The 26540-nt window shown below is 42.0% G+C and overlaps 2 protein-coding genes across 4 annotated transcripts in view; one reads left to right on the top strand and one right to left on the bottom strand.

The window, feature by feature from the left end:
* Nucleotides 1-757: 757 nt before the first annotated feature.
* mylipa (myosin regulatory light chain interacting protein a) lies at nt 758-15266 on the bottom strand. Its single transcript, XM_003444175.5, has 7 exons — nt 15027-15266; nt 13686-13876; nt 5552-5737; nt 4327-4524; nt 4056-4220; nt 2831-3254; nt 758-2290 (listed from the first exon to the last, which is right to left on the bottom strand). The coding sequence occupies exons 1-7, from the start codon at nt 15111-15113 to the stop codon at nt 2096-2098; spliced, it is 1446 nt and encodes a 481-aa protein (XP_003444223.1). The 5' UTR covers nt 15114-15266; the 3' UTR covers nt 758-2095.
* A 44-nt stretch (nt 15267-15310) lies between these two features.
* Nucleotides 15311-26540, top strand: part of dtnbp1b (dystrobrevin binding protein 1b) — a 64845-nt gene continuing 53615 nt past the window's right edge. For 2 of the 3 annotated variants that reach the window (XM_013270641.3, XM_013270640.3), the window contains exon 1: nt 15311-15492. In XM_013270641.3, coding sequence (XP_013126095.1) covers nt 15429-15492 — 64 coding nt within the window. In that variant the 5' untranslated portion in view covers nt 15311-15428. Of the gene's footprint in view, nt 15493-18292; nt 19602-26540 lie in introns of those variants that run through there. The other variant, XM_005478481.4, reaches the window with a different exon arrangement.

Raw genomic sequence — 26540 nt, 5'->3', positions numbered from 1 at the left:
GTGGTGACTGTCATTTCTAATTAGTGTAAAGCCTCTCGGCTTTATTCACCTCTCTCCCTGCCTTAGGGTGGAAAATGATGGGTTGATCTTTCACTGTACAATATACACGGCAGGCTTAAGGAACACAGTCATGGTCCTGCACTTCTTCAGTCGTGACAGACATCGACTTTGGTTGGATTTAAAGGACATCCACATTGCTTTATTATGCAAAATATAAAATACAGTCATCAGACAATCTGATGACTGTATTTCTCTGAAAGTAGCTCCTGAGTTTTGAGGGTTGGTTACTTCTTAGAGCATCCTCAAAAAAACAAAACAAAACAAAACTTATCAACTTACTTGACCTGATTTGGGATTAGCACCAAACAAGGAGTGACAATAGGCTTCTACAGGGGGCTCTGCTTGCTTTTGGAGCAAAACTCAAGTGGCCACTTGAGGAACTGCACCCGTGGAGTGTCATTGCTTTAAAGATGAAAACACCGGGTGAATTCACCAGAAGGCAGAGGATCAAAGTAACAATGAACAAAGCTTTCTGTGCAGTTTTCCTTGTGGTTTGTCTTATTATGCACATGGGAACATTTTAGGAAGTACCAGCCTTTAGATGGGGGAACACCAAGCCTCCTGGTTTCTACAGCTTAGTTCCTTGTTCTTAATGTCAGTCAGTACATTACACAACAGGTATAGTTAAGCTTGGTCGACAGTCAAGTGTAAAAGCCAGAATCAGTGATGGTCGTGACACAAATTTACAGACAATTCGTTTTTTTTTTTAAAAACCAACTTTATTAATACTTTCTGTTAAAGCACAATATATAAAAAAGGGTTTAATTCCAAGTCGTTTAACAGAGCATAGTGGCATTTGCTTCAGAAAACAGAAACAAATCGCTACTTGTACAATGTGAAAAATAAAAGTCCTTCCCCTGCAGTGACTGAGCTTAGCTGTGTCAGCATTGACAAAAAGATTCATCTTCCTAGCAGAAACTCTGGAAAGCTGGTAATAATAATAAACACATTGCTGCTACATTAAGGCCAAAGCCCAGGCATATTTGAGGAAACCTTCCTTGGTAAAGTGACAATGGTGTGTATGTGTTTTTCTTCTTTTTAATATTCTTTGAAATTAAATAAAACTGAAAATGAAAAGCTTGGCAAGCAAGTATTGCACATACAGATGTCCCAGTACCCTAAAATACCGAAACTCACTAGCACATCCGAGAGAGGAAGTTTATAGGTGAGGTTTTCAGAGGAAGCAGCTGCTGTTCAACAAATGCCAATTCTTTTTGGATACAACCGTTCTGTGTCTGCCAAGAGTCACTTTAGTGTTTTTAATTTTATCTCTGTCCAGACGAGAGATAAACTCGTGAAGATTGAGCCGTCTATGAAAGAAATTGAGTGGAGTGTCAGTAAGACTGCGGTAGTTTTACTGCAGTTTGTGTGACGCGTGCCAAATTCAGGAGCAGTATGCTGCTGAACCTCTAAATACCTCCTCATTGGCATTAAAAAAACAAAAACAAACAAAAAAGGTACATTAAGAAAAAATAACTGCATTTCAAGCCATTACATAAAAGTTTTAAAATGTCAAAGCTTCAAAAATAATTATTAAAAAACAAAAACACCCTCAAGTAAATACCATTTTTAGCCAGTCTAGGAGGGCTAGGAGCTACTCACGATGGAGCATTCAACCAAAATACAAGTTCAAAAGCATAATTATGTATCAGGTCAACTGATGCAATAATTTAATTCACAATATGAGCCTAATCTTAATAAAAATGATACTGTGGCAGGGCATAATGATATTTAAAAAATAAAATAAACAGACAAGATTTGGACAGAATGACACACAAAGAGCAAAAAGGAAGAAAAAAAATACTAATGAACCAGTGACAAACTGAACATCATGAAAAACAAAGAATCAGAGTGTAGTTTGAGTGCGTTGATCTTTAAATATGCTCAGGAGTTTCTATTTTTGGTCAGTTTTGAAGTTCAGGCAGGAAAAAAAAAAGGAAAAAGCTGATGAAAAAAGAAATGTTTCTCCTTTTGTATGAAATCTGTCTGGTGTAACTTCAAAGTATTCACAGTGGAGTTCTTGGTGGTGCCGTCTTTATGTGTGGTAGAGCTTGTGTTCATACTCTGTGGTGGAGCAGGTGTGAGGAGAGGCCGTGTCTCTGTGGATGGGTGCGGGAATATTGCTGCGGTGCTGGTGGTTGTCTGTCAACGTCAGGTTCAGGAGGCTGGTGCAAGTGGGCAGGTAGACGTGCTGCACGTGCTCCACCTCCGATCGACACACGGGACACAACTGGGGGGGGAAACGAGGAAGAAAAGCATTTGAAATATGTCTGTTTAAGAGGGGAAACAGGAAAACTGCACCACTTTCACAAACACATAGGCCTCAATGTGCAACTGCGATCGTGCTGCAGTGAGGGCAACAAACGTAACCACAAAACTAAACTGAACTGTGATTCTTTCCAAAGAAGTGAACTTTTCCTTTTGTCTTAAAGTTTCGGAGTGATTCACACATCTATTAGTTGGGTCACGTTTCCCATTTGAATTAATAGAAGAGAGATTTGCCTGGCTGACATAATCCCTTCATAAGGGCACACTCACACCATCTGCTTCCACAAGATGGGACACATTTAGCTGATTAAGTGTGGGGGACAATCAGGTCAGCAGAGTGTAAAGCAAGGCTTTGGATGTTGTTTAAAAGACCATAAAAAAAAAAAGATAAGAATCTGGAGCTAAAATAATTAAAAAAGGCTTTTGGTGAAACTGAAACTCAAGCAAAAGTCACTTTTAAGGAGTCATTTGTCAGCACGTGTGACTGTGGAGAAATCCTCACCTGAAGCTGATTTGCGCAGGTCTGGCAGCACACCATATGGCCGCAGGGGCAGAATGCAGCATCTATCTCCTCCTCGCAGCAGAGCATGCACAGCAGAGCCTCTCTGAGCTTCTGCAGACGCTCCTGCAGGGCCCGGCTTTGCTGGCAGCTGCCACAGTCCAGCCCCTTGTCCTGCTCGCCGTCCCTGCTTGGGGAGCGTGAAGGAGAGTAGCGATCCCTGCTTTCAGAGCGGGACATCAGGTCCACCACGCCAGAGTTGTAGAGCGCTCGCCGAGCGTGGTCGTACACTTCCTTGGCGGTACGTCGGATGTCAAAAACGTACTTTTTGCCCAGGTTGATGTTTTCGTTGAGGAAGAGTGAGGCGAGGTGGCCCTTGAAGTCTCTGCTGTACTGCATCATCACTGCATTGGTAACTGTGTCACACCTGAAAATAATTAAAAGACATTAATACTACTGCCAATGAATTTGAGCTTTGATTTCAGTTTAAGATAATCTGTACAAATTGTGACTTGCAACCATCCTGTTCCATTTACTACTATAAGACATTGAAATCTTGCTTTTAAGCAAGCAGGATGAAGATTTGTCTTTATCTGAGTTTAAAAAAATAAAAAACAACAACAACAAAAAAACAAAAAAAAGAAACTATGCTGGCAGCTAAAGGACTGTCTTTGTGTCATTGTGATTGAGAACAATTTCATAGCTCAAACTGTCCCTGCTCACTGCAAAGAGTTTTGGGTGCACACATACATCTATGGTCAAATATTTTCATCGCTACTAAAAGCCGTCTTGCCCAATCTACATTTTTACTTTCATATTTACTTAAGCAGGCCAGGCAGGGACACTATGCTCTCCTAAAGAGAACAAAACAAGTTTTTACAGAGCACATTTTAGGTTATGTTTTACTGCACCTCTCTAATAATTCACTAGTGCTAAGTGAAGGATAGTCCGCAATAAACAGACTGGTGAATGACTAACAACAAAGACTGCTGACACACACACAGCTGTGCAGCAATGCATAAAAGCTTTTTTTAATATTTAAACTCATCTGGGCTCACCACAGACTTTGTCCTATGATTTCCAACATTTGAGATACAATAACTTACAGTGATGTTTTAAAGCTTTGAACCACTTCTCAAATGCAGCCACATAGCTGCAGTACATAGGCTTTGAGTGTACTATATACATGAGTCACTGATCTGGGATTAAATATGGCTCTAACCCTCACCTGTAGAAAGCATGCGTCTCTGTGATGGCTCGGTACAGGCCGCTGGCTGCCCGGTTACTGATCAGCTTAAACAGAAGCACAACGCTGTCATTCGTGTCCTTGGTAACTGTCAGGTAGACACTTTTCCCCGACTGGGTGGCGATCTGGATGATTGGATAGCTTATCCTAAAATAAGTTAACAGGAAATTGTTAAATGCTGCCGCATCCTGTATTATCAAACATGCAGTTATATTACAAACGAGGTTATTACTATAGATGTCGGCCATTGTACCTGTTGACCAAGCTGAAATCCTCCTTGCAAATAGCGATGCCTTCAGGACCAACTCCTATTGCCATCCTCTGACCGTCTGCGTCGCGAGCCCAGTGCCACTCCACGCCGTAATGCTCCAGAGAGGAGACCAGCTGCAGGGCCTGATACTCCACTGAACCCTGGCTCAGACCTTCTAGAGTTTTGTGTCTAGAAATGATACTGCAGGGGCAAAAATAAATGTTTTTAGTCAGTTGCAGAAAAGCATAAGAGTATATGTATTACTATACTGATAGAGCTATAAAATATATATAGAGAGACATCAAATGTACGTGTCTGCATAAATAACAGGCTGAGTGTAGGTGTAGCTATGAACGCTGTTGGCTCAACATAACGCACAAAGTTCAGTGTAGTAGGATTGGCAGAAGCCGCTTGACAAGTATACATTTTTTTGAACAAGCAAGGACCGGGGCCATTTGCACAACATGTGGGAAGAGAAGGGGAAGCCGTGTTTACACTTTCCTGTCTACGCGTCACATTTCGCAACAGAACGCGATCCACGTTCTCAGACGTTAAAAACGCAGTAAAACCGTCGTCCTTGTTATATTTAACGAGAAAGTGTTGGGGATGTACAGTAGGAGGTTCTGTTAGTGAAACCCTGCAAGCACATGCTATCTGATCTCCTGTCAGCTTCTGTTTGCTGATCAGTGTGTGCATTAGCTCACACACAGCATACACCAACCATGTGGCTGTGCGTGATGTGTTCTTATCTGAGTCTTTAAGTCTTTCACTTGGAAAAGGAGAAAAAAAATGTGCTGCAATGTAGGGGGAAAAGTGGAGTCTAGTTTAAAAGACAGTTCTGTTTAACTGTACTGCTGACTTTTTTGCTTAAGACAGCAATTTAATTTCTTAAATTATTTTAATATTGATGACCATTAGCTGCCACATTATGCCATCCTTGGCTCGTTGCCATGCTCCATTATTTACTTTTCATCATGCCTCCTCGCCTGGACTCCTACCTCCCTCAAAAATAGCGCCGGGGCCGAGCGTTAGTGACTTTCCAGTGGTACAGAGCGTCTTAGCAAGCATGTTTGTGGGCTATAAAAACTGCAGTTGTCTCATAAACTAACCCAGCTTCACTGGAGGTAATGTTAGGCTGCAGCATCATTTATAACTTAGTACATCTTCCTTGTGCAAATGTCCCATATTTACAAAGACATTTTATTTTCATGTTTGGTAAGTGCTGTACCTGTCGATGGTGGCGGGGCTGGGCTCTTCTCCACACAGCTCTGAATACCAGTACTGGGCTGTGTTTTGGTTGTAGTCGCCAAACTCTGCCTGTGCCAGGAGTGCACTCAGCTCCTCGGCTTGTTCCGAGCCCATACGCAGGTGACCGTTATGGAGGTCCTCCTTCACGTGCGTAAAGAAAATGTGTCTACAGGGCAGAAAAAGAGGAGAAATAAGAATTTTTCACACTAAACTCAGCACTAGGGGAGATTTTTTTTTTTTTTTTTTTAAAATACACTTTACCTAAATAACCAGTGGCTTAAAAAATAAACAGAGGGGTTAATTTGTTACTTTTGACATAGTCATGCAGAACCAACTTCCATGTGTGATATTTAAGTCACCCAGACATATGTCAGAGCAGGTGGTCATTGCAAAGCCTAATTCCCATCACAGACTGCAACTGTTTGTGTGTGCAGCAGAAGGAAAAACCACTTGGCTTGTATTCAGCGGTTACAAGCACTCTCTCCGTTTCTACAACTTCCTCAAAAACACACACCACTAACTTCCTTTAAGTGTAATTTCACTGGAAACCCTAAAAGTAGAAGTTGAGAAAAAGTTAAAGATGCAAACAGCAGCTCTCTAATGTCATGCACATTTAGACTTTGCAGCTCGATGGGAAACTGAACTTTCACTGCTTGGGGCTCGATTACGTGACTGCTGGCCAGGCTCTGTCTGTAATCCATGTCCATCTCTTGGGCTTCTTGCCAAAAATGTGACATAGCCATTTAAACCCTAATTATGTCGTTACTCATGCTGGTGCCTAAAAACAAAAAATTCCTGCTCCGAAATGTGGAAGTTTTACAGTGGGCAAATACAAGAACTGTTATTGTTTTGAGTTAATGTTTTAAAAGAGAACACCCAGTTCTGGTGTGGTCAAGGAAAATAGCTCCATACTCCAAAAACACAAGTCTTGACATGTCTTGCTATTGTTTTGACCAAAAGATGTAAGGACTTTTCTTCCTTCTAGCAGCAGGAGACAATACGTCAACAGGAACACCCTAAGTGACTCAGTTCTTACATCATGAAAAAACTGAACGCAAGTAACCCAAACGATCCTTCCTCGATTCGACCTGTAACAAAGTAACTGTCTATAAACCTGCTCTGCAGCTTCCACTGGGCAAACATCCTGATTGTCATCTTTAGTCCTCCAATGCTCTACAAATAAAACTTAAAATGCACTTTTCTCTCCTCTCAACATTTTTTTGGAGCTCCATATTCCTGATGTGGACTTAAAGTATATTGTGCCTCAAACTGCTCGCTATTTCGACTAAAGCAAATCTGCCTTGGGCCAAAGTTCCCTTTGAAGCATGATGCCAAGAGAGACATTTTCATTTGTGCAAATCAGGTCATACCGTGACTTCGGGATATTTGAGGTTTACAAGGACATTTATGAGTCGAGTGGAGAAGCAGCACTCACCACACTGTTCATTACGTGTGTACAAAGCCTTTGTTTTGATTATGTGGAAAACGCATCTACTTGAGAACCCCTATGGGAACTACAGAAGACATGGATGTGGCGTTTCCTCTGTAATCTCAGGGGAGCAGGAGGAGCCCACACAGAATACGCACACGCAGTGCATCAGCTTCGCAATGCAAAAAACAGACAGCTCCAACACATTCGCAGTGCTTCCAGCAGCAAAAAGCAGCTGTGGGGCACACAAACAGTCAAGTCTACACCATCCCAGATAAAGCCAGACTGTAACAACGAAACCCCGCAGCTGACTAGCCTCAGGCATAACAAACACTGCTTTGATATGGTGTTAAACATCCCATTCCCTCCAGCACGCGCACACACAAACACTGCAATCTATTGTGTCAAGCCCAGCAGGCGTCATGTGACGGCGAGCTGCTCGTTAGCTACCTGCCTGACGCAAACAATAGGACCGACTTGACGGAGAGGTTACTACAGGTTGCCGTAAAGGGTTACCATAGGGCAAGCGGCAGAGGTTACTCTAGTTCAAGCGAGGACTGCCAAGATGTACATTACTGCCAAGAATGGCAATTAAAATTTCGAAAGTGCCCTTCAGCACAAGTGCGGACCTGTTGGCTATCGCGGCGCCGATAAGATAAGACAAGACAAAGAGGAGACGTACCCAAAACTTTTACCTCAACATTGCTCGACTTGTGTCAGTGTGCCATGAGATGCACTCTTGGGCCCTTCCCTCGGGCTGCAGGGTAAGACACCAAACTTCTGTTATTTCAGTGTTGTGGGCAGCCAGATATATGTAAACAGGTGTGCGTGCTTTGCTGAGCTCAGGCCAAAATAACTATTAGGAAGAAAAATCTTGAAGAAGAGGTAACTTGAGATCACCGCTAGTCGTTCCTGTCCGACGAGCCTGAGGCAGAGGTAACACACATGCACTCCACTGAACACCACAAAAACAACTCGGCACAACTGCTTCACGTGCACGCGTCCTGCTGTTGTGCTTTTAAACACTGGATTTGAACAGCAACACCACAGTGTCACAAATATAACTTGGTTTAAGCAAGTTTTATCACTTTTGCCCCAGTTAGTTACAAGACAAGGACTTCCTGACCTCTTTGTTGAATAAAGAGCTTTTCAGACAGCTGTGCTAGGATCAGGCAGTCTCAGCACCTGTCAAGGTCCTTCCTATTAGACAAGCAAGAGCCCATAAACTCAAAATATAACCCAACATGCGAGTTGAGCTTGATTTGTTGATGTGGTCTTGATCCAATTCAGGCAGACTTCCTTAAATTTACTGTGCAGCTTCCTTTTGGAAACACTGGGAAAGAAAGGAAGGATTTGTGACTCAGTATGTCTGGACGCATAAAAATAAAATGGTGTTAAGTCTTTTCCAAATCCTTCAGGGTTACGCGCCTTTTATAACTGCAACAAAAGACAACAGAAATGGACAAATAAACCCCCCTCAGGCCCAAGCAAATTGGTTTCCAAGCAGATGATAAAGAATCTAGTCACTGTGACCCCCCTTTGAGTGACCGGAGAGCCGTTTATCAGCAGCTAGACAGCTCTCTGAGCAATGCATGATACTATCCAGATACGTTTGCACATGCATCATTACTGAACCAAGTACTTCTAGAGCTGCAGCCATCATCTCAGCATTTGTTTTGTTCTCTAGGCTGACCCCAACTAGCGTGCACACATGCAGACTGAATGCCAGGAAATGTGCACAGAGACCAAAGTCTCGTGGCCTACTTTTACTGTATTACTTTGTATACACCCCATTGCTTTGTCTTTTAATGGAGAAAACCCATAAACAAAGTCTTAAAAGGATTACTCATTTATAGTCATAACACTCTTGTCAGTGCCAAGAGAGCACAGGTGAAATGAAATCTACTCAAAACAGCGCTTGTGGATGTTGTGGAGATCGTCGTGTGAAGAGCTGTGCAAGTGTTTGAATACTTGATTGCCTAACTGGAATAATTCAATTAAAGCGGGCCTGGGCCCTGAGAACGAATATTTCAAAATAGGTCACCGGCCAAAGAGCGGAGCTAAGAGGGATGAAGATAAATTTTTCAGCTGATTTATTCTGCTCCGTCTTTGAACCATTTGAAAACACTGAAATATCCCTAAAGGAATTGTTTTTTCCCCTCCAGCAACTCAGTGAGAACCTTTAATTATTATTATTTTCTAAATACATTTGCTCTGAATAAGAAAACAGAACTTTTCAAAGTCAACTAAACTCTTTCCAGTATGTTCCACCCATCTATAAAAACCATTTCATCTTTTTTTTTGGTGCCCTGACCAACCACCAAGCTGAATGTCAGTCGGTTCATTTCACAGGAGAACAAAACGTCCCCGCAAACTGAAACCTAACACCTCCGCCTGCACTTCTTCCAGCCAATCACTACTAGAGTTTCCGACCTCATCGGTTGGACTCTCAACAATGCGGTTTGTAAGTTAGTCAAATAACACCCTGCCAGAAGCAATGTGTCGTGAGGTTACTAGCAGTCAGTGAACTATAGTTACCTCTGCTCATCATCCTCTCTGAAGCTGTGGGCGGTTTGATCGCATAGTTTGATGCACAGTTGCGCAGCATTAATGCCAAGCGCTAAATAAAACTTGCTTTTGAACTGACAAGTTTGACTGAAATCCAACACTGTATTAAAACAAAGCCGCTGCTTGTCTGCCACACTTCTTGGGTTTCAAGCAACTGGCTGGTAAAATATTGCCATTACTGCCCCGCATCAAGTTCAGGTGCCATAAAAATATAACAACTGTCATGTTGTGACTTCAAAAGAACCACGGCAAGGTTACTCAAGTGCACAACAAACAGACTGTAAGAAATTTATACAGAAGCTGGAAGAGAAGAATTACTGATTGTAGAGCTTGCAGATAAAAACAACACTAGAAGACCCACAGGCATCATATGTGATCCTTGGCTTAATCGTCTGTGTAGCATGCCACAATGACCTGAAAACGATAATCGAGTGTGACCTGCATAAATAGTTTTTGTAGAACATTCACTCTAAGAGGCCGTGTATGAACTTTGTCAGACACGGCACGTTCTTCATAGTCCTTATCTGCAATTGTGTGTTATAAAAACAAAACCGATCTGCTCAGAATACAAAAGAAATGCAGTCAAGTTGAGCTTTTTCTTCACACACAGCCCAGAAATGGCTCGACTCTGGCTATGTACGTGTAGGCCTGCAGCAGGTATAAAAGTCTGTGACAAAAATTCCAATTTAATTTTGTCTACAGCCACCGTGGGTAGACAATATTCAGCATTATGCAAGAAAGATGGTGCACGGTAAGAGAAAAGACAAGCAGTGAAGAGTCTTTAAAGTTAAAGCCAAATATTTTTAGTCTGCAATTGTTTCCAGTCCTGTGATTCATCACAGAGGAGACTGTTCAGGGAAAAACTGTTTAGGGTTTGTCCTTGTCTTTTCTACTTGTGTCACCATCATGAACAACAGTGATTCAAATGAACATTTTATTCAAAAGCCGTAATCAATTAAAATAAAACTCACTTGATTTGGATTGAAGTTAAACAAAGGCTTAACCCAGAGGAGGCACACGGGTTAACAACCAGGACCTCTGATACAGCCTGTGCTAATAGCTGTGCCTTCTGGGGCCATCCAGTTTTTTTTACTGCCTGACCAGAATGCTAAACAGGAGTGCTAATGAAGGGGAAAACATTCACATATTTAAACTATAAACGCCCTTTAGCAAGTAGCGTTTAATGATGCAGATAATAGAGGCGGTTGTTGAGGCCCTTCTGTCAGCATCCTTTAACCAATAAAAGCAGCATTATTCCAGTAACAGGTCAGTTGATGCTGGATGTTTTAAAGAGCTTATGCAACTAAGAACTTTTACAAACAGAAGAAAAATACACAAAAACAAACAAGCTGATAGAGAGATTGAAAGAAGCCACCCCAAGTCAATTTTATGCAGTAGCATAAACTGTTCTAGGCAAGCTATATTAAACAAGTCTGCAAAAAAAAAAGCAAACAGATCAAAAAGTAAATGAGGTTTTAGAAGCATGGTCTGGAACACTTATCACAGATGCAAGCTAAATTTAAGCCCTGCAATACAGCCACACAGCATACCCTCTTAAATACTATGAATTCTGGTTTTGAATGTCACATTTATTTAGCAAAAAGGCCCTACCAAAGATTAAAATGAATTGGCAGAATGTGCCCAAACAGTCGGCTGCATCTGAGCATTAAGGCTTCTTTTAATGCTCACATGCAGGGTTAACACTTGTGACCTGCTAGGCTTAAAGCAGCAGCAGAGTGCGCAGCAGCTTATATAAGCAGCTCTGCAGGTTCATCAGGTTATGTAAGGGCTATAAAGGCCCATAAGGGGACAGTGACGGTAGCAAGGCTATCCTCTAAGCTCTGCATGGAATATTTACTCAAGCTCGCACACACTTGCTACTTATTGCTCAACTGAACATAAGGGTAAAAAGCAGCAGAAGATACTCAGATGGGTACACAAATGCCCTCAAAATAATTATTGGATGTTCTGCTGCAGTGGAAAGGGCCTGTAGGTGTGTGACTAACAGAAGTGTTTTAAAAAGTGGGCTGTAGAAGATGGCTTTGTGTCATGAGGCGTGTCATGAGAGCATGTGTGCATTCAGAGCAACTTTCAGGAAGTCGTGTAGCTTAACTAGGTCAAAGGTGACAGAACAAGAAAAGGGAAGCTAGTCTGTCTTCTAAGTACCATTTGCTTAAATTTTGAATTTATTTTCTACAATGCAAAAAACCAAAAACAAACAAAAAAACCTCCAAAACCCATCTTTCAGGAAAACGATGCATGACGTTAACCATCTGTGCATTGTAGCTACACAATAAGCTAAAACTGGTCCTTTTGCCTTTCTTTACAAGTACAAAAAATAAATCAATTGGTGTAGAAGGTCCTTGCATGCCACTCTCTTATGTAGACTGTTCACAGACAAAGATAATGATAAATGCACCTAGACGAGATAAAAATCTGCCATCAAGAAGAAAAAAAAAAAAAAATGATGCGAGTCTTTGAAAGAAATGCCACGACTCTAAATGCACTAAAAGGATTTTCTGAGCCACGTGTGATTGTCCTCAAAATGCTGCTGCTTTAACTTCAACAGCTTGGCCTTATCTCTAAAAACTGATGCCAGCGTTTGCACGCTCACCCCTCATATTATATCACATCTGAGCAGACGGCTGGCATGAAGGCTGAGCCGAAATTAAACACCTAACCTCACAGCGTGGTGGAGTGTGACATGTGCGAGTATTTATTAGCAGCGACCCACCTGACCTTACCTGCAATTTAAAATCTTTATCTCACTTCTTTTCACCCCCCCCCCCCAAAGTCTTGAGCAAACACCAGCCATCTGCTGATAACTCCTGCTAATCTACTGGAGGTCAGAGCGCAGGCAGCCAAGTGTCCTCCGTGCCCTTAGCCCCCCTGACTGTCCTTTCACTTTCCTCTTCAAAAGGTTGCCAAATATGGGCTACAGTGGAGTGGAATATGAAGGTGGAGGGAGAAGAGCCAGACAGAGAGGAAATGGGAGTGGGCACAGTTTAATCACCCAACAGCAGCAAATAAAGAAACCGTAGAATTGCCCTCTTTTTACATTGGATAGAGCAGGGTGAAGGGAGAAGGAAGAGAGAGTCGGAGCAGTAGGCGAACCAGGGAACAACAGGGACAGTTTAGCTTAATAAATAGTTCTAGTGGAATGCTGCAGTTCAAGTGCTTCCTTGATTCATATCCGTGGTATCAAACACTCATCACGTCGCCCAGGGTGAACATAACATCGACTCCATCACACTAGTGTTCAAAACAAGTTTTTGGGACTCGTTTCAAGGGCTGAAAATTCACTTTCCATTTATAACTTCACAGTCTGTGGGCAGGGGACTACCCATTCAGACATGCCTGGGATCGTTACTTGTTTTTTTAAACTAGTTTGGCAGAGAAGGGCACATGTTAAAACTACATGTCAACTCACTGTAGCAGCAGCTTTGCTTGCCATTGTCTAATGACCAATAAAGCACAGAAAGTGAACAACAGTTATCCAAAACTTCAGCTGCAACCGTGTTTCTAATTGACGGCATATTCTCGCAAGGGAAAGCACTCCTTACACAAGCTTTTCCCCCAAACTGCATCTGCAGAAAAAACAGAAAACGGGAGGGCTTTTGTTCACGCAAAAAACGGCCATGGACAATCGAAACAAAAAGATATTTAGAGTTGAATGGGAGCAGTGACGAGAGGTCCTGGCTGTCACACAGAGGGTCCCTGGGGGTAGGCTCAGAGCAGCACACAGCACCAGAGCTGCTGGATCATATTTCCTCCCTGGCGCTTCACCAGAATGACCTATAGTAACCCCGGAAGGGCTTGGGGAAGAGGTTACTATAGGGCATTTTCGCTTTGTTGGAAACAGTGATCAGATTATGCTCTGGGAACTCGCCAATGGTGGCTTTGTTTTGTTTCCCCAAACACGTGCGCCTCATTAAAGTCATGTACATGAAAAAAAAAATAAGATGTTATTTCTTTGACCCGTTTTAGAGGAGATGACGAACACATTTACACACTCAAAACAATAAGAGGAAGTAGTTCACAGTTATAGCTGTTCTAAGGCCTATGAGCAAATTTCCTTGCGCACGGTGTCTTTACAGCGTGCGAGCTTTCAAAGTACCTCGTCTGCTCCTGCAGAATCAGATGGGGCTCCACGAAGAACTTGACCCGCAGCCTGAGCCGACAGGGTGTCAAATTATCCATCTGCTGGCTGATGCGGTTCCTCAGATTCAGCCACAGGTTTTCTCCTTTGCTGCCTGTGAACTGCAGCCCAAAGTAGTCTACTTCGATTATGCCCAACTTTCTGCAAACCTGAAGAAAGACGAAACAAGCAGGGGGGGGGTGTCACAAAAAACACACACACGAAGTGAGACGTGAAGCTTTTCACCACAGGACAGCGACAGCTGGTGAAGAGCTCCTTTAAAGAGGCAATCAATAACTTTTCTTGTCATGTGGAAAGTGACGAGAACCAACTGAGTAAAGTCCCACTGGACTTTTTTTTTATTATTATTTTTACAAGGAAATTCACCAGTACTGCTGTTACTGCAGATACTCCGACACACAAACCCCCATCAATATTCTGAAGCTCACGAAGTGAACTTGGAGCCCCTCCCGGGGTACAGGGGCTCATCAAGCCCGCAATCCCACGCTCCTCCGGCGGCAGCAACCATGGGTTTATTACATAACTGCTGCTGAAAGTCTGCACAGGGAGCCAGGAGGCTGAGATAAAACTCGTTCTGTGCATATTAAATAGATTAACATCATAATGAGGAGGGGAAATGGCAATCAAAGGAAATAACAGTTACTACTGTGTCCATGTTGAGTTGGGGGTGGTGGTGGGTAGAGATGTGAAAAGCTAAGTTTCATCTTGAGAGGCGGCAGGATGACCTGGAGTAACCTGCACAAAGCCATCTGCCTCTGACTAAGCGAAGGAGCCTGAAGTGGCAGTCGGCAGCTTCCCAGCAACCTAACAAAACTTTTCTCTACGTGTTTCAGCCCCGTGGCTTTTTGACAGAAGTGACACTTTAGAGGGTTTGTATTATTTAAAAAAGAAAGAAAGAAAGAAAAGAAAAACACGAAAGAAGAAAAAGTTGACCTTTTTTCTGCACTTGGCGCTCAGAACATTGTTTCCTCAGTCCTTGTTTGCTACAAGCAACAAAGCAGGTGACAGTTTTGTTGTAGCTTAAAGCTGAAGCTCACTGAAGCTGTGGCGAATTAATTAATTAAAGAAATAAAAACAAATAAAATCTTCTAATCGTGCAGAAACTTGGCTCTTCGGTCTTATTCACCACATTTAGTCGACTCATAAATGAATGCGACACATTAGAGGTGAAGTTGACAGAAACATAAGAAAATATTTTTCTGACAACCCGAGCCGTGCTGCCTCACCGACGCACATACGGCGACGTGTTATTCTCACATGAAGACACAAAGAAGAATAAAACGTGCTGTCCGTCTTTACCTTGTTGAGGCAATCTTCACCGTTCGCCTTCGCATCAACTTCCACTTCCATCACCACCGAATCCGGACGAGTAACGTGGCAGAGCATTTTGGCTGTTTGTTTCTGGAAATCTTTGGTGTGCCACTCTTTAAAACAATCAACCAACTCTCGAGCCTTCGCTTAAAAAACAACAACCCCTCTACATCAAGCCGTCATCACTTTCTTAGCCCTTTCACTCCGTTTGGTGTTCGCGGCCACCAGCTGTAGGGTATATCAATGAAACGCCGCGCACAGCACCGCCTATTTGACACTCTGAGCCAATGAGAAGTGGCGTATCATCCGCACACCGCTCGGGCTCGAGCTCGCCTCCCGTGCCTTGAACTGCGAGGAGTCCACTGCGCCCTCACCTGGCTCGCCTGTTGCATGCACCTGAACTCACCTTGTCCTCGTGGCTGTGATGTTTCAGCGAGCTCGTGCGGATCTCCGGGTGAGTTTAATGGCTTGTGTACCGTCAACCCTTCGTTTCGTGTGAATAATGTATGTGGAAGCAGTCCAGAAATAACTCCCATAACTGGAGCGCATTCAGCTTCGCTGGTTTGCTGTTTTCCATCCAAAGCTTTTTGTGATTTTTTTTTAATATATATTAGCAACTTCAACTTTTCCATAACGCTGCTGCGTTTGAGTGTTGGAGAACGTGAAACTGTTTGATTATAGTGTGTCAAGGTGGGGGAAAGGTCAAGATAAAACGGCTAAGAGAGACTTAATAATTCAGCCTGCTCTACCTCATCATTTCTTCACATCTTGCTATTTCATGATATATTATTCAGCATCAGTGTGTAGTGATGCCAGATAAGACACTGCAGAAAGCTGCAGCCACACTTAAACTATGGAGGCATAGTATTCAGCCAAGCTCTGAGTTTGTCTGCCAGCGGACATTTTAGAGTAGATGCAGTGTGCCTCTCTATGTTTTTCTACTCCCTGGCCACTGCATTACTGCCTCGCTGAGTCCTAAAAACACTCACTTCATCATTCAGATATTGTATTAAAGCACTTACTTGGAAGGGATGTGAAAATAAGATTCAGCTTTACATACTGCACATTTAAAGATGTATAATGTGTTCCGTGGCCCTTTTATTTGGATCACTTTTTGAATGCCAAAAAGCACTGACACTTTTCTTCAAATGAAGTAATTTCCTGGCAGCCGTGTTTTTGTCTGTACTAGCTTCCGATTTATCACATTTAAATCTTACCTGAGGATCCAGGTTTCATTTATTTAAACCATGAAAATCCTTGCGACACGAGGAAAGTGATTTCACCCAAACTCGGGTTCCGGATAGATTTTGCCAATCTGGGTAGCACCATAAATTTTTATTCGCGCTCCAAAAACACAAACAGAGTAAACAGGTATGCGACAGTGGGAAGGAAAAACTCCCTTTTAACGAGGAGAAACCTCAGGCAGAGCCAGGCTCAGGGAATGGCAACCATCTGTTGCGACAGGGAGTGAGGAGAGGATGATGGGACAAAAGACACGCTGTGGAAGAGGGTCAGAGATTAATAGTAACTAATGATTAAATGCAGAGAGGTGTGTAAACACATAGAGAGTGAAAAGAGGTGAGTGAAGAAGAAACACTTAGTGCATCATGGGAAGACCCCTTCAGCCTAGACTTTACGCAGTAGAGAGGATTAATGGGTCACCTGATCCAGCCCTGACTATAAACTTTATCAAAAAATAAAGTTTTTTAACAGTTTAATCTTAAAAGTAGAGGGTGTGTTTCTTTCCCAAATCCAAACTGGGAGCTGGTTCCACAGAAGAGGGGCCTGAAAGCTGAAGGCTCTGGGTCCCATTCTACTTTTAAATACCCTAGGAAACACAAGTAATCCACAAGTCTGACAACAAAGTGCTCTGTTAGGATAGGTACTAAGAGGTCTTTAAGATATGACATGGCCTGATTATTCACGATTTTGGGAGAAAGATATTAAATTGAATTTTAAATTTAACAGGGATTTATCAGAAGAAGCCAATATGGAAGAAATATGTGCTCTTTTTCTAATCCCTGTCAGTACTCTAGCTGCAGGATTGTGGATCAACTGAAGTCTTTTCTGGGAGCTTTTAGAGCGATCCAATAATAATGAATCACAGTAGTCCAGACTAGAAATACTAGGTTTTTATTTTTGATCACATCAGATAAAATCAGTATGAGAAATGTTATTATTCTCATTTCAGGCATTATCAATTTCTCTTCCCTTCAACGACACATCGCTGCCTATATTCAAACGTCGACTCAACAGATTTTATCTGATGTAACATGTATGTGTGTCTTTCTGTGTGTGAGAATGTCAGCCAGCTTGGAGTAGGCAATGTCCTTTTGCCCCGAGGTGATGCAAGAAAGTGTGCAGTGAATGAGCAGAGAGACGTGACGTCTGAGCAGCCACCCGGACCATAAATGGAAAAGCAAGCATATAGCCAGTGACCTACCATTCGCTGTTAGTCTGGGACTCACTGAGCAGACTGCCAAACACATACTCTACTACTGCTACAACACACAGAGCTCCAGCAGAAGCACAGCTGCTGTTGCTGTTATTGGTTTACGCTTTCAAAAATTCTCTCTTTGTCCTACAGCACCCCAAAATAAAGTAAACACATGCACACAAACACAATTAGACGAATGAACCAATATTTATGGCAAACGCAAAAACATCTGGAGCAACTCAGTGATTTTATTCATTCTTTTATTTTTCACTTTAAGTATTTTATGCTTTATTTACCCAATTAGTTAATGTATATTTTGGTAGCCTGTGACAAAAATAGACAAACTATTTTCGACGCATGTCATCGCAACTGTAGCACAAAGAATAAAGCATAGAAAGGAAAATCATTATCACGACTACCATGTTGCACATCTAGGTCAATTTCAAGGGTAGGGCATCTATTTTTTTTTTTCCTTCCACCATCTGCGCTCTTGCACAAACACAGACCATTTGTAGACTCCTGGTTCGAGGCTAGGTATGACATCATGCAATGTGACATCACTTCCCTTTGAGGCAAGTCACATCTCACTCGACTGAAGCATGCATGCAGGGGATTTGTGCAAGAGTGTGTGTATGTGTGCATGTGGGCACATGACATCACAACGTCATCACTGCCCAGCTCCACTGGCATAGCTGTGCCTGTTGAAGCAGATATTATGTCAGAATGTGCCATGCTAGCAGAGCTGCTGCGGCTGCTGTTGTTGTTGTGATAGCTGTTACTACTTCGCTTCTTTTTCTGTCAATCTGTCGCTGTTAAGCCAAAGGAAGAGTAGTACTGGGCAGCTGGAGGAGAGGAATTGTTTACCAAAGTATGAGGAGAGGCCAGAGGGCGATCAGCTCCTCTGAGTCTGAAGAGAATCATCGGCCATGGTCGAAAGACTCAAAGGATCGGTCGTCACCGTGTGGACGCTCGTCAGAGGGAGATTCATCGTCGGAGTCTGATGTGGAGGCAGAAAGAGCAATGAAGAGGAGCCAGAGGTTCAGCAGTTCTTTCAGCTTTGGGGAGGATCAGGAGGTAGCGTCAAAAAATGAAGGTGAAGAAGAGGAACAGTCACCAAAGAACTCGAACAGAGTTTCCGTCAGAGAGGTGGTGGAGTCGGATTCTGAAGGAGAACATGCAGAAATGGAGGAAAGAAACAGTTTTTGTGACACAGATCAGCCAAGGTCAGGTTTATTCAGGCCTCAAGAATTATGGCTGGCGGTGACAAAATGTCTCTCCCTCCGGTGGCCTCCTTGTCTGTCCATCAGCAGACAAAGTAATAAGAAATTAGCCTACCAAGTGGATCTTGACCAATTGGAGGACACACAGTCATCTCTCACCTCAGAATCAACCAATGAGAGTTCTTCTAGTACATCTGCCTCAGATGGCAGAGATGTGTCTTTGGTGAAGCAAAAGGAAGACGATGTCAGAAGCAGAGGGGTTAAAGGTGGCCCTCCCACTCGTCGAGGGGTGTCTCGGTCCTCTCCCAGATTACCAAGAAACAGACAAGCTGCAGACTCTGTGCTGGCTTCGATGATGTTGGAGAAAGAAATGTTCCTGAGGATTGAGCTTGTTGATTCAGGAGAAGAGAGGGATGATTTACGCTACCGGGCAGAATGGAAGTTGTCAGAGAGAACTAAGGAACTGGCAGAGGGAGTGTGGCTCTCTCGAAGCCTAACAGCTAATAGACTGACCTCTTAAATTAGAGGTTTGGTTGTCTTTGATGTGGTGGACTTCATACCATGCACCATGTAGGTTAATTATATTCAAATCTTAGTTAGTGTGACTGCTGATTAGAAATGGCCCAGATTTCAGTGAATAATCAGTGAGATTGTTTTTGCATGAAGACTGTGTAAACCGCCGCCTGCTGATATAAACTGTGCTGATTCAAATGCAGTCACTGTGGCTAACTAATTAGAAATGCTATTTTCAGAAACGCAGCGCTGCACAGTTAGTGTCAGTGTTTATTTTTTGCCTTTCTGGGTGTCTGAGAAAATATTATACACATGGCTGGTTCCATGCATGGGAGGAAAGGGAGATTTAATCCAATATATCATGTGTTTATGAATAAAAGCCTTTTTTTGCAACCTGGAGTTTGTTTTTATGAGTAGTGAGAAAACAGTAAAACCACAGACTGTCATACCATGCTTAAATTTGAAAATAAATACATAAAATAAATGAAAAGTTTAGATTCAAAAAGTGAAATTATTGTGTAAAACTACTACAATGTGAACCCAAAAGCAATTTTAATGGACACTCTGTGCCTGTAGGTTATAGTAATCCCACTTAGATTTGTTGTGATTTGTACTGTATTGTACTACCATTTACAAACATCACATTAGGGAGGAATACTGGGTGAATCCAAGCAAGGAGTCAAACATATCATTTTGTGTCCACTCACTGGCCTCTTTATTAGATGCTCTTTGCTAGTGCTGGGTTGGAGACCCCTTTGCCTTTAGAGCTGCCTTAACTCTTCATGGCACAACAAAGTGCTGGAAACATACCTCAGAGATTTTGGTTCATATCAACATGACAGCATCACACAGTTGCTGCAGACTCTTTGGCTGGACATGTATATGATGTGGTTGTTTGAGTTGCAGTTGTTTTCCTATCAGATCAAAGCAATCAGGCTATTCTCTTCTGACCTCTGACATGTTCATCACTACTGATGCTCACTCCATTCTCTGGCTCTATGGGAAAACCCTTGTAGATCAGCAGTTTCTGAAGTACTCAGACAAGCCCGGTCACTGTTCGTCCCCATTCTCATGCTCGGTTTGAACTTCACGAGGTCATCTTGATGGTGTCTAGATGCCTAAATGCACTGAGTCACTGCCTTGTGATTGGGTCATTTGATATTTGAGTTCACAAGTAGTATGACAGGTGTACCTCACATGTTGACCAGTGAGTGTATTCTTAGTATCTTGTACCAGGGACTTGAAACACTATGACTTGTGATGTGGGTGTGTTACATACACTACCAGTCAGCAGTTTGGATACACCTTATCATTTAACGGTTTTTCTCTATTTTTACTACTTTCTACATTGTAGATACAAAAACTGCAGGCATCAAATATATGAATTATGTAGCAAAATGATAAATGACTCTAAATATGCCTTTTATTTTAGATTCCTGAATGTAGCCACACTTTGCTTTGTTGACAACGCTGCAAACCCTTGGCCTTCTCTCAATGGGCTTCATGATGCCGTCCCCTAAAATGGTTTTCACTTCACAGGTATGCCTTGTCAGGGTTCATTTGTGGAATTTCTTGACTTCCAAATGGTGTTGGGACCATCAGTTGTGTTGTGCAGAAGTCAGGTTGGTCCACAGCTGACAGCCCTATTTGACAAATGCAAGAATTCATATTATGGCAAGAAACAATCAGCTAAGTAAAGAGAAACAACAGTTCATCATTACTCTAAGAACGAAAGGTCAGTCAGCCTAGAACATTGCTAAAACTTTCAATGTCTCCCCAAGTGCAGTCGCAAAAACCATCAAGCCCTACGATGGTTTCTACATCAACTCTTCAGAGCAGACTGTGCGAATCAGGCCTTTATGGTCAAAAAGCTGCTAAGAAACCACTACTAAGGAAAAGCAACAAGCAGAAGAGGTTTGTTTGGTCCAAGAAACCCAAGGAATGGACATTAGACCAGTGGAAATCTGTGCTTTGGTCTGATGAGTCCAATCGAGATGGTTTGGGATGAGATGGACTGCAGATCTCCCATATCTGGGAACTCCTGTTGGACTGACTGTTGGAAAACCATTTCAGGTGACGACCTCATGAAGCTCATCGAGAGAATGCCAAGAGTGTGCAAAGCAGTAATCAAAGCAAAGGGTGGCTATTTTAAAGAAGCTAAAATATAAATGTTTTGAGTTATTTCACACTTTTTTGTTTACTACATAATTCCTTATGTATTCTTTGATAGTTTTTGATGCCTTCTGTGAGAATCTTGAATGTAAGTAGTATTGAAAATAAAGAAAAACCATTAAATGAGAAGGTATGTCCACACTTTTGACTGGTAGTATATGTTCTGCTTAGTGTGTGACTTTTCTTTTGCTGCTCAGAGCCACACGTGTGTGGCGTACAGATGTCGAAAGATGCATTTATGTAGGCGTTAGCCAGACTTAGATATATGCAAATTGCTGAAATGTTTTAGCACAATGTGCAATTATGTTAAACACGAAGAAAAAAAAAAAATGAAGCCAAACAAGTGACAGCCCATCATGACTGCTCATTAAGCAAATGATACATGTACTGCTGAAAATGATACAGTTTAATAACACAGTAAAACCAAAGTGAGGATTTATAAGTAGCTATACCCTATTTGTGTGTGTGAGTGTGTTTTTCTTACTTTCCCACAGTCAGTGTTTCTAAGTAATTAGCTGTACAGAGTGCCTCTTTTCCAGTGCATTATTAAATTTAAGTGCTTTTTGCCTCTGTGGAGAAAGCCATTTGTATTTTTAAAATTTCTAAACATTTAACAAGAAAACATGATCCACACTCTGGATTCCCTTCAAATCCAACAAGTTAAAATAATCTAATCTTCCTTGCGTAAAGCATTGTACCGGAAAACATCCTAGAAATGAAATTTGATCTGAAAACCTGGATTTTGGTTTGGTTTGGGAGCGGGGCAAAATTCCAAGTACATGCACACACCAGTTGTTATATTCATATGACGTCATTCCCAGTCAAACATGTCTGGATGGTTTCTTTTTACAATAAAGTAACTGACACTAAAGAATGAAACAAGTACAAGTAATGCTCAAACACTTCAAATCAGTGATATTACTTTTTAAGACGTGGTTGGTTTACAGTTAGAGATATCGGTCAGTAAGCAGACCGTGCTGTTTTCTTATGCCATAATTCACCAGCTATTGCTCGGCAGGATGCTTTTATCTCTTTGGCTGGCTATTCCAGGAACAATCAGCCACCTGACGTCTTCTGGCAGGTGGCGTTCGAGGTTGTAATGACAGAGTGCGACTGAAGAAGAGAAGAGTTTCTCATCTTCTGTTGAGAAGAGACGAAATGCAGAACACAGAGTGCCCCTTTGCGGTCCATTTTCTGACGACAATGTACAAGTGTGTTTGTAAACTGTGCTTGAAGGAACAGTCCCCAAAGATAGTTGCATAACATGGTGATAGACTGCAAATCCTAGCAGAGGACACATGTTCCAGTTGCCAAAGGACAAATGTGACTTCATGGAATTTTGAGGTCCTAGGAGGCCAGCCAGACAGTAATTGCTTCATCTCGTGAGCCTTTTAGTTATATTCTATTAGATTTAAAGCTTTTTAGAGAACCCATTATACCATACTCTCAAATGTGATACCGCTGCTGCTTTGCCAGAGCCTAAGACTGTTGTAGATTGTCAGATTAGCAAAATCTTAACTGGAAAAAGCAAATCAATGTGAAAACTAAACTTTCTTCCAAACTTTAAATACTTGTCTGGGACCCTTGGTGAAATTCCAACCTCTGTAGAACTGTAAAGTGAATAAAGATGACGTACGCCCCCAGAGGCAACCCCCACCCCCACCCAAGAGTACTTTAGGAGACTTGGTTGTGACTCAGCAGCCGGCGCTGTCACCTCACAGCATGAGGCCGCAAGTTGAATTTCCTGCCTCTTAACATTTCGGTATTGCTTTTAAGGTCTGCTCTGGTTTCCAACCAGCCATGCAAGTCAGATGGAGTGGAGGCATGATGGTGGCAGTTATTATCGCTCAGCAGAAATAAAATAGGAGTAAGATTGCTAGTGATATTGTCAAGAGTTACTGTTTTTGTTAACAGATGTGTAAAGTTGCCTTCCCCCCTTCAAATGGACATTATTAGGTTCATTTCTACATCTCAGTTTTTTCACACTGTGCAGCAAACATAGAAGAGAGGGAGGAATAGAAAAGTTAACTCGTGCATCTCGAGAGACTATAGAGTGTTTTGAATCAGAGGAAAAGAGTATGTTCATGCATATATAAGTTTTCTCTTGTGTACTATATATGCCTGCTATCCCATGAGTGGGTGTTTTCTGCAGGTTAATTTGTATAGATTCTGCCAGGTACAGAGTCGGCAGATAATTCCCCATTTGCACCTTTTGTATAAATTTTTAACTGAGGTAAAGCGAGGTTAATTCTCTTCATTCCGGCACACTGTGCTGCCTCTTATGTATTATAGATGTATCTTATTATTTGTGCACGTACGCATGCATGTGTTGTACAAAGGAGCTGTCAGTCAGACTCAAAAGTGAGCTTGCTATGGTATGTGCATTGCAGATATTCATAATTCAGTCATTTCTAATCAAAAGAACAGTTCGTATATCCACAGCTTCAATCTTACAAAGACTTTTGCTGCTCATGTGTATTGGGCTGTCAGTTTCTGATGTCCACAGCTCTTCCATTTTATTATCTACACTTGAATTCTGATTAGTCATAATTTCTCTTTTTTCCCCCACAAATGTAGATATCTGAACTATGTTTTAACTGTCTTTAAGTTTAGCTCAGCCTGTTATGAAATCTCTGGCAGGTTGGTGGCAGGTTATGCCAGTTTCGTGAATTTTCCATTTCAGTATTTATACTATTCCTTACTTAGCGTTTTTAAAAGTAAAATACTAACTAACAGGATGCCATAAAAACCCTGTTTTCAGCCAACATTGTTTCTGAACTGGAGATCAGAGAACATATAGACCAGATTTTATCACAAATCCTCAAGTGAGGCCAGAGAGGAAACAAAAACAACAGATATGCGACAAATTTTTTTCCACAACAAGTCCACAACCTCGTTATGTTTTATGGGATTTTCTAACTATATTATTGAGAACAGTAAGCAACAAGCTGCTCATCCTGTTCAAGTTCTTTGCTGGGCCAACATCTAATCTGAAACCTTTTATGAGAAATACAACACAAAACAACTGGGCACTGGTGTAATGTAAAAGATTATCTGAATAACCTCGTAAATATCTGAAGTTAAAATTGCAACTTTTCCGACTGACCTGTTTATAATCCGTAATGTTAATTCCAGACAGCCTGACTTTATTCATGCATTTAAAAACATTTTGCCCTAGCTTACTGAAGTGCAGTAATACCAAAAGTGTCGTGGAGGGGCATGAAAACTTGGTGAGATGAGCACGTGTTTTGGATGATGAATTGATATTGTGTGTGTTTACGTGTGTGGTGGGTGTCTGTGGAGGACAAAGGAGAGTGATGGATGATTCCAGCAGGACATTTGTGATGGTGGCAGAGATGAGTCAGCCATGGACACAAGCACACATGCACATACACACACCTGTACGCTTTCACACACAGGCTTTGCAGATGGCCTGAAGTACTCTGGTGACATCCTTAGCTGTTGCTGTTTGGGATTCTTATGCGAAGTGTTTGTCCTTGTAGGTTCATAGTCTGCTGCGTGCTGAGGCGTGTGTGTGTGTGTGTGTGTGTGTGTGTGTGTGTATTTGCCGTTTTGCTGCAGCATCGGGCTGGTTGATTATGTGATAGATCACTATCAAGTCAAGAGACTCCTCAGTAATGCCTCCTGCTGTCACCGGCACACATACATATTCTCTCCTACGACACTATTCTAGTAGAGGAGACTGTGCACAGGCACTGTTGGTGGTGAAGTGGGTATTCTGCTGCTTTTCACATAGCTGAGTGGTTAATTTTAGCCACCTGCAGTAATCACCAGAACTTTAACCCTCAAGTTGTCAGGAAAGGAAAACTTAAGCTGAGGATTCTGTGCCTCAAAGCAGTACTGGACATTCCTGCTGAGAGTAGGATGGGCGTGACGGATTTCTGCGAATAATTCCCATTAATTTCACTCTTCCTTACTCGATTTTCTGGGTTAAGATTAAGCCTGAAGCAGCAAGGTTTGCTGTGTAGTAAGAAAATTACCCTTCTAATCTAAGAGTCTTTATCATTTCTGCATCAGAACTCGTATAGCACTCTGAGTGGTGGTGTTTTGACTGCTTTTATGAGTGCTTGCTTTTACGCTTTAATTTCCATAACCTTTTTACTTTTTTTTAGTTATATCATTTTGTCATCCAGTTACTCTCTGCAAAAGCAACGAAACATGTTATTTAAATGCAAATATGATTTATTGAATTAGTACAATTGGAAAAGGCTGAACTTGTTCTTGTTTGGAAAGAAGATGGCCCAGAGGAAGCCTCTTCTCTCTACAAAGAATGTGGCAGCACAGTTTAGGTTTGCAAAGCTGCATCTGAAAAAACCACGAGACTTTGATTTGGACTGATGAGACCAAAGTGGAGATGTTTGAACAAAATGTACAGTGTCACGTTTGGAGACAACCAAACACAGCATATCAGCACAAACCCCTCTCACCAGCTATCAGCACAGTAATGGGGAAAGGGGGGAGGTTGTTGGGGGGATTTTGGCTTGTTTTGCAGCCACAGGACCTGAAGGGTGTACTAGGAACTAAGTTCAGCACAGAGAAAAAAGACTTAGCAGATTAGAACCAAGTATAAAACATTTATACATTTCTGCATCACCAACTAAATACATGCAAATTCCAGTAATAATGCAAAGCACAGTATGCACTTCTTTAACTTTACAGCGGGGCTTCATTTGATGGGTTTAGTAAGGTAGGCCTGAACAGGTTACATTTATAAAACATATTCCTACAGCAGTGAATCAGTAACTCTGCAGTAGTAATAACATAACCTACTGTTGACAAGGATACGTATTCAGCACTTGTTACCACAGTGATTTAATCAAGAAATAAAAGAAGCCATTTTTGTGACACAGAAAACTCTGTGAATTTAAACTTGACATAGTTCACTAACCTATTAATCTTACTTTGTAGCACAGCCTTCTGAGCTTCTCTGTATACTTGGGCAAAAATCTACAACAAAGTAGCAAAACAGAAAAGAATTGGGGTGATGCCGTGGCCCAATCAAAATCAAATGCTTGCAGCAGGACCTGAAGAAAGCTGTGCATAAATGAATGCCTGCAAATCTCAATGATCTGAAGCAACACCATGAAGAAGATTGGGGTAGGTTTCCTCCACAACCATGTGAGAGACTGATAAAGTCAC

The sequence above is a fragment of the Oreochromis niloticus genome, linkage group LG22 (assembly GCF_001858045.2).
Source record: "Oreochromis niloticus isolate F11D_XX linkage group LG22, O_niloticus_UMD_NMBU, whole genome shotgun sequence".
In the NCBI taxonomy this organism is placed as follows: domain Eukaryota; kingdom Metazoa; phylum Chordata; class Actinopteri; order Cichliformes; family Cichlidae; genus Oreochromis; species Oreochromis niloticus.
Note: the sequence above shows the minus strand (reverse complement) of the source record. Positions and strands in the feature narration are given on the sequence as shown.

Coding starts and splice junctions, on each gene's coding strand:
- mylipa (XM_003444175.5), bottom strand. CDS start 15,113: ATGCTCTGCCACGTTACTCGTCCGGATTCGGTGGTGATGGAAGTGGAA. Junction 4,525..5,551: donor AGCCCCGCCACCATCGACAG/GTACAGCACTTA, acceptor TTGCCCCTGCAG/TATCATTTCTAGACACAAAA. Junction 4,221..4,326: donor GATTTCAGCTTGGTCAACAG/GTACAATGGCCG, acceptor AACTTATTTTAG/GATAAGCTATCCAATCATCC.